The sequence below is a fragment of the Coffea arabica genome, chromosome 2c (assembly GCF_036785885.1).
Source record: "Coffea arabica cultivar ET-39 chromosome 2c, Coffea Arabica ET-39 HiFi, whole genome shotgun sequence".
Lineage (NCBI taxonomy): Eukaryota > Viridiplantae > Streptophyta > Magnoliopsida > Gentianales > Rubiaceae > Coffea > Coffea arabica.
The window spans coordinates 16981701-16990079 of NC_092312.1; the positions used below are offsets into that span (position 1 = coordinate 16981701).

General features: G+C 37.8%; 2 protein-coding genes across 5 annotated transcripts; both read left to right on the forward strand.

Moving 5' to 3' along the window:
* The first annotated feature begins 610 nt into the window (after nt 1-610).
* Nucleotides 611-2482, forward strand: LOC113726388 (CCG-binding protein 1-like). Its single transcript, XM_027250079.2, has 3 exons — nt 611-937; nt 1524-1597; nt 1920-2482. The coding sequence occupies exons 1-3, from the start codon at nt 709-711 to the stop codon at nt 2223-2225; spliced, it is 609 nt and encodes a 202-aa protein (XP_027105880.1). The 5' UTR covers nt 611-708; the 3' UTR covers nt 2226-2482.
* Nucleotides 2483-5270: 2788 nt separating this feature from the next.
* Nucleotides 5271-8350, forward strand: LOC113726389 (uncharacterized). Of its 4 annotated transcripts, none has more exons than XM_027250080.2 (4): nt 5271-5570; nt 6379-6810; nt 7384-7631; nt 7812-8350. In XM_027250080.2, exons 1-3 carry the CDS (start codon nt 5523-5525, stop codon nt 7606-7608), a joined length of 705 nt encoding a protein of 234 aa, XP_027105881.1. In that variant the 5' UTR covers nt 5271-5522; the 3' UTR covers nt 7609-7631; nt 7812-8350. The 4 variants fall into 4 exon arrangements, with proteins under 4 accessions (XP_027105881.1, XP_027105882.1, XP_027105883.1 ...); XM_027250081.2 differs by having other exon boundaries at nt 5274-5570; nt 6382-6810; XM_027250082.2 differs by having other exon boundaries at nt 5276-5570; nt 5692-6810.
* The last annotated feature ends 29 nt before the right edge of the window (nt 8351-8379 follow it).

Below are 8379 nucleotides of genomic sequence, written 5' to 3' on the forward strand. Positions count from 1 at the left end.
AAAGATAACAAATTTGTTTGTTGTTGTAGATTTTGGGTGAAGAAAATGTTCCAGGTTCATATATCTACTTATAGGACAAAGAATTCAGATTTCTTGTAAGAGTTGTTTCTTTACGCGAGTTCCGATTACACGCATGAACCGAATATCTCTCCAACAGATTCGCTAAAAGTAAGAACGTATTTTAGAGAAAGTTCTCTAGTTTCCCCGAAGATGAGGAATTTTGTCTTTTGGGGGGCTGCAAGAAAGAAACAAGCATCCAAGAAATTCGATGACTAGAAAAGAAACGATGGGCCTGTCTAGCCGATCCAACTGCACCACTAGCCGATCTCTGGCCTGTCTAAGTAAGAAAAGGTCAGCGCCCATTGCTTTACACAAACTCTCCCGAAGGCCGCCGCGTCCCGTCCCGTCCCGTCCCATCCCATCCCGTTAGTACTTTTTAAAGCCCTTGTTGGTCCCCACAAAGGCCAATCTATAAAATAATCATTTACTCATACGAATGATCAACGGTTAGTATTCCTCTGTCACAGCCCAAGATTGGAAAATATCTGTGACGCTAAAAATAAATATCTCATCCTTATCCATTGCTTTCTTCTTCCACCGTGGTCCTTAGCATTATTGGACCTTGAAAGCCTATAAAATAATCAATTGAAAAAGTGTTTCCCTTGTTTAATGGCCCTTTGAGTCTTATCTAAAATCACAGTAGCAGCAATGCCACTGCAATCGCTCCCTCTCACATCTTCATTATCTTCTTCTTCGCTTCTTCTTGAATCTAATCATTCTTCAAGATCAAGGTCTGGTTTAAATTCGACAGTTTGTTGCTCTTCATCTTCCAGAAACAATTCTTATATACCAAAGCTCGAACCGTTCAGTAGAACCAAGTTTGAACGTGGCTTAAAAGACCCTCCTTTGATTGAAAAATCCGAAAACCAGCTTGCGGGTATGATTCTTCGGTTCTAGTTTTTTCTTTGAAAGCCTCTTTGTTGCATGGGATTGCAATTAAGGGTTGTAATTTGTTGCAAGCCCATGTTTTTGGTTGGCATTTGCATATGCGGTAATTGAGTTTTTCATGAAAAGCATGTAGTTTTTCAAGTTTTATCACTAAATACTTTTTCCTTGGATTCATCAAGCAAAGATTGCTAGTCTGGATGAATCCCAAGTTGATTCACTTTTTTGATAGGGGTTACTTGACTTTTTGATGAAAAGTTAGCGCAATTTCTTCTGTCCTGGTTTTTTTTTTTTTTAAATTCAGCTTATTCATTTGATCAAACAAAGTTTGTATTTTTACGTTTGTAGATTTGTTGCTCGACTGCCGTGAGTATTATGGTTTGGTTTGAGTTCTCCTCTGGTCTATCCAAACCACTAGTATTGCATTTTGTGGAACTATGAACTTGTAAATGCTGTATAATTGATACAAGCGGATGTCCTCCAATTAAGCCAAATTATTTTAGCCACAGATAATTACTATTAGTCATGGAATTTAATTGTTTCCTAATTTCTTTGTTTGTGTTTTTTTGTGTGTGTAGAGTACTGTTCAACTCTAGAAGGAGACGCTTCCTACAGCTGCTGGAAAGCATATTTTGAGCTCAAAGATCTTGAAGTAAGTTATGTATTTAATTTGAAGCATGAAACTGAAGAAAAATGAAAAGGTTCACAGCTTTGGTTTTGCTCGATAGTCCTAATTTATTTGTATTGCTTGTAAAATAGAGGAGTTGTAACTGTTTTGATTCTTTCATCTGTTGATGATGTATTTCAAACTGAAAGAAATCCATAAGGACGGACCATCCTATTGTAGTGCAGTGCAACTAACAGCTTAAATCAGAATGTTGTAGTGATTGCTTAATAATTAACACTGTGCAACGGAAGTAGAAGCCATAATTTGTGTTGGGTTCTCCCCTGCTGATTTCTTGGAGTCTGTGCAGAAAGAGGCATCAAAGGAAGAGATAGAGAGGCTGATAATTGAAGCCGGTGGAGCGAAATCTCTGATTGGCTGCTTACACGGAATTGCAGAGATTCACAAAGCCAAAAAGGGGCTCCACAAATCTGAGAAGAACTCAAATTCTGAGCAAACAGGGACATGGGCTCGTCCAGTCCCTGATGGATTGCCAAAGTCAAGGGAAGAACTTGAAGAAGAAGAGAGAGCCAGAATGCCTGATTCACCCTTCACCAGATTGCTCAGGACAAAGGGAACATGCCCTGCTTGGTACACCCCTGCACCTGATTACTAGATGTTGAGCTCAAAAAGTCATCCGTGGCTTTCGTAGTAGACATTGCAGGTGTTGTGTGAGTACGAATAAAAGCTAGTGTTGGTATTGTTGTACATACCCTACATACGGTCCATCCAAGACTTCTCTATTGTTTGGGCTTGTTTGCAAGATTGCAATATATGGCTACTCTGTAATATATATATATATATATATATATGTATGTATATAATAATTTCAGATAGTTTGAGTGAAATGAAGGTTCATTTTGCTTTGTGATATTTGACTTGGTACTCTGTTAGCGCTACGCTATCCCATGCAAAGCACATGTGTACGCGTACATAAATAGTAATTTTGTTCAGGGTTAGCAGCAAATAACTAGTAATACACTACAATCATAAAAAAGAAAATTGAAAGAAGAAAAAAAAGGAGAGACTAATGCTAATAGATCGAGAGAGAACTCACAGAAGGGAAAACCTGCTCTAATCAACCCAGGAATGACTCTTCTTAGTCGGGACCCCCAAGGGCCGCAAGAGGGGTTCTTGGGCCAGATGCATCTGGGGTAGAAGTATTCTACTTAATGGCCCTTAGGCCCTTCACCTGTACCCCCAAAAAAAAAAAAATGTGCTGGCTCCACACTCTCTTGTAACATAATTTTTTTTTTTTTGGTCTTAGTAGGGGTCTCAACATTCTTTTTCCTGTAAATATGAATTTTTTGTGTTAATAAACTTCCTTCTTTTTTTTTTTTCAACCGTAAACGAGAGGTTTCGAAACTAAAACTTCTCACTTACACTAGGGGGGAGTGCCCGCGCATCGCGCGGGTGTTTGGTTTTTTTATCGAACAAACAATAGTACATTGTGAGAAGAAATAAAACTTAGTATGAAAAGATAAACGATATAATCAATCAATTCACACAGCGTTACTATAAAACTGTATCAAATTGAAGGTCGTTGATAATGCAGAAAGGCAGAGCAACACAAAAAGCTAACCTTATTCCAGAATCTCCACCGAGAGCTCTTACTTGCTATTGCTGCAAACCTATAAAATTATAACCAACTCAGACCAATTGGGGTTAGGCAACGCGATAAGAGTCGCTAATTGTAGGTACTAAGAACACACCGACAAAATTAAGGGAGGAACTGAAAAATTGGGGGGGTGAAATCTAACCTCACGCTGAACCACCAGGAGTAGCTGGGACTGAAGAGCATTCTGAGCTGATTAGCATGAAGCCGGGTAGAATGATTTCAATTCTAAAATGCGAACAGGGAGAAACTGATAATCAACAGTTTAGGCATTAACATTAGGTGACAATTTCCGACACGACCTGAAAACATGATACAAATCTAACGCGAAATTAATGGATTTGGGTTGAGATTTCGCAGGTTCGGGTCAGAATCGGGTCGAACCTGATGGACCCGAAAAGAAAATGAGTCGAATTTGGGTCAACTCGTGAGTGACCTGATATGACCCGATAACTAGTTTTATGAATTAAAAAAAATTTAATAAACATAAAAATTATTTTATCTAACTAAACTAAGTTATTCTTTTTTTCCAAAGCATTAATCACTTAGTCGTAAATGAATTTATTTAACTTTGTGAAGTTGAAATTATTATATTTGGACAAATAATGTATTATATTATTTTTTATTTTTATACAGTTTTAATTTATTTTATATTTGGTTTGGGATAAAACACTTTTATAGTGTTTTAATTTATTTTAGATTTGATTTGGGATTATTTATTTAAATTTTTATTACTTGATTATGTAATTAGTCTTGTACAAAATAAATTTTATTAGAAATTACAGTGATAAATTAATAAATAAAAATTAAGTTTCGAGTCATTTCGGGTTGACCCGCCAATTCGAAATTTTCGAATTCGTGTCAGGTATTCTAACCCATTTCGGGTTGGCGAGTCAGGTTTAGGTCAGCGGGTTTTCTGTTATACCCGAGTCTCAACCCGACCTGCCAACCCGAAACGGACCCGATTGCCACCCCTAATTAATATACCAACGGTTGAGCAATTGAATTGGGTGTAACTAATGACGAAATAATAGGTAATTTCAGAGTTGATCTCAGAAACGATGAGACAAATCGTTGTAGACAAAGGCAAAAAGGGAAAACTTAACTCCTGAAACTGAAAGGGGATAAACTAACCAACGTTTGTGACTCATAAATACAGATTATAAATGATAGATAAATGGATTCCTACTATTGATAGAGAAATCGTTGGCTCATTTCCTAAATCCAATTGCCATTCAAACGCTTCAGACAAAGCAACATCTCAAACAGTTATTTGCGGCTGAAAAGGGAAATTATTGGTAGTTAAGGGATATTCCGGTAATTACACCAACACACAAGCATATATGGGTTGTACAAAATGCAAAAGTGGTTGCACACTAATTAAACATTCCATCAATACCGAGATGGCTCATCAATAACAACTTTAAATGTATTAAAATAGGGTCATTTCAGTAAACATACCCAAATACATGTTTCCTTAACTTGTACCTAAAGATTTTAAACTAATACACAATATTTCACATTCCCAGAAAGCCCCCACCTATGCGGTTGAAATTCAACCTATTTTTTAACCAAAACTCAATCGTATATAATATAAGGATATTCTTTATTTTTATACCACTCAATCCAACCCATCCTTCTCTCAAGTTGGACCATCTTCAATTTATATTGATCTGCAATAAGCTACTTAGAAAATAATTTGCCATTGACGTAGTAGTATTACCCTTTTCACGTTCGAAAGAAAATGTTTGGGCCAGGCTCCCCTAACTTGGGATTCTCGATGACATGTTTTTTATGCCAACCCAATGCCACCAATAGTATTGCGCCAAGTGTCTTGTTATTATTTACGCTTTAATTTTCTAATAATTCAACTTGGTTTGGTTTAACACAAATTTAAATAATAACATGACACTTGACGCAACACTATTGATGACATTGGATTGGCATAGAAAACATATCACCGAAGATTCCAAGTGAGCCCCCTGGTGGATTAACTCAGCTGCAGGAGGACGAAAACGTCAAAGTTGCACCCCGACTTTAGCCCAACTATCTAAATCTATGGGAGAGGATTTTTCCTTTCTGTCATCTCGTCTTCGCGCTTATACAGGAAAACGTTCCCAGGTCTGCCTGTGTGAATCACGACTCCTTATCCTCATCCTCCTCCTCCTGCTCCTCTTAACGCCTTATTCATGGGGGCGTTTTCTCTGACATCGTAAAGCGCTTCTCCAAGAATTATTACCGATTAGTTGTGTGCGAGTGTTTTGGTGTAATTGTAAAGTAGTTGGGTGCTGAAGGAAGATGGCACTGAAACTCAATTTTCCTACAGCCCGTGCTTCTTCATCCAAGGTGAGGCGGCCCTACCAGGGTAGTCTTTCCTCTTCCTGTTCCAAATGGAGAATTACTTGTATTGCTTTCTTTGGGATTTTCTTTTTTTTTTTCTCTGCATTTGTTTTTCTATCCAATGCAGGATATAGATGGGAAATTTTGGAACCATATATTTCCAAACTCGTCTTCTGACAAGGGCAAGGAAAATGAGCAACACTCTTTTTAGTAATATGGGTTACATTTGAGATAGGTGGCATTAATATGTTCTTTTTATTTTTCGTTCTCTCGTTCTTCTCTTGTTTATTAAATTGAAATATAGGAATTCGAAGAGAAATATATGATGATTGTTATGCCAACTGATTGCTGCACAAAATACAATTGTTGGGTAGTTTGGTGGAATTGTCTCAATGGATTGTCTGTGATTTGTGATAGCTGTGTTCCAGTTCTAGTTGGTCAGATGGGATTTTGTTCAACTTTTTGGCCTTCGTTTGCTTTTTTATGGGGTCAAAAATAAATGAAATAAAAAGGCTTTTGTTCTCGATTTTGTACACTTCCTTTGCTTACTGCCTTGTCCAAAGGAATGACAAGAGATTGCATTGAAATGCCACCTCCCTGGATGGCAAACCCCCCGACTTTTGTACACTTCTGTTTTTGCATAAATTTTCTCCGCGCTTATTCAATCATTAGTAATGTAATTGTTTGAATAAAAGAAACTGCTACGGAACTGCCTTATTCCTATACCTCTAGTGAAGTCTATTTGACATACAAATCTGGATTTTAGCTGTGATACACTACATGTTTCATATCAAGAAGTTTCTTCTTTCTGTAGCAGGGATTTTTACCATGCATTCAGATGGAAAACTACATTGTAAGTGTCAAACCAAAAGGGATGTGTAAATTTACCCAGCCCCATATATTGTGTGCAATGAATATGACTGCAGGACGGTCAGATGAATCTGGGAAGCTGAAATTTGACCACATTGTTCACAAGGCTAAACAACTCTGGGATGGTTCTCCTCAGCCTGTCAAGAGTTTCCCTTGGAATAGAGCATTTGACAATTTCATTCAACTCATTCTTGACACTGCCTTGGTGGTTATCAAATACTTGTCTCTACCCGTATTTGCTGTTTCTTGCCTTAGCGAAATGTCCTACTGTGCACATGAGAGGAAACTATATTTCGTCCCACTTCCATTTCTTGTTGGCGCTGCTGTTGCTGGGATCTTGAGAACAGCAGCACTGGAGTCATCTCCATCTCTTAAGGTAATTCTTTTGGATACGACATTTTCAAATAGTCCGTAACGGGACAAGCATGTTTTGGAATTAGGATTCTGCTAGTTGGCTATTCTGGAAAAGTGAACCTGGGATATCTTGAGATAATCATGTTTTCTTACCTGTTTTTTTGCCGTGAACAAGTCCAATACTTGATGCTTTGCCGATGAAAATGTGCAAAATAGTATGGTGGCTGGGGCTCTTGGTGCATGAGGAACAGTGCGCTTTTTGGACCATTTGGATGTCCTCTTTGTCTCAATAGGAAATGAATTCCCTTCCACTTGGAAAAAGAGTTAATGGAACCACTATTGTATGCAGACCTGAACGGAATGGATTTCTGTTACAATAGTGAATGACTGGATCATCATTGAATGACCTATTTATTATTGGACAACAGAAGATGCCGAAAGATGTCTCTTAGTATACAATTTCCTCTCTTTTTTTATCAAATAAGTAATTTAGTGTAGGCAAATTTGCTCTAACTTGATTGATATGTTTTTTTGTAATACAAATGAAAATGAATTCTAACTAGATTTATGACAATGTTTTTGGAGGGATTTTCAGAATGCAGAAGTCCCCTGGCATCTCATTGCGGTTGCTATATTTTTCACACTGATCAAGTGGCCAGGGCCTTACTATCCATACTGGGGACGTCTTCTAATTCCACATTTTGCAAATGGTGCATTGTTGAGGACTCTGTGGTTTGCATTTTTATGGTATAGAAGACCAAAGAAGTCATCAGAAACTACAGTGGGTGCATCCACGGCTAGTACAGAAGACACCGTCTGATATGTTGAAAGGACATTTGACAGGTGTAGACATTAATCCTCACAAGAATTTGTTTAACATTGCAGAGCAAATATGCTGTCTTATTTTCCTTTTGGAACTTTTATGTCTTTGTTATTGTTTTCTTGATGTTGTACTTGTGGTTTTCCTGGAATGATGTGCAATTATATAATTATTGCTTACAGTGAAATAATCTTCTGCTGCAGTTTTGCTTCCTTTTGCAAATTATGTTGAGCATTCAGAGGAAGGAACTTCAGCTTATCAACTCAAGAACAATAAGACGTTTCTGGTTTTGGCTCAAATTTTTGAACTTACCACATGCTTTTGGTCAAATTTGTTTGGGTGAAGCTACAATGGACTCTGGACATTTTTGTGATTTGAAGCATTTTGGCTGATATGACAAATGGTCAGGCTTTCACAGTTTAGCTGTTCAATGGGTGTTTGGCGCTTAAGCCCCTGTAAGGAAGCTGGTCCTCTTCAACAGCCAAAACCCAGCACCACAACCCCTAGAATTTTAGGCTTCAATTTGGGACGGTTGTCAATTTATACCACATCTAGTGCGCTGAACTGGGAAAAAAAATTTTGGGGCAATGTCAAGATTAGTTAGTAAAACTTCTGTTTACAACTTGGCTTACTCTTGTTACTAAACATGATTTTGGGTTGCAGTGGTTTTGGTTTCCGAAACTGAGCTGCGACAGACCTTTAAGAATCAATAATGAGTCTGCATTAAATTCCCTTCGTTTCAGCCGGGAGCTTCTCCCTGCGTAACCTGCA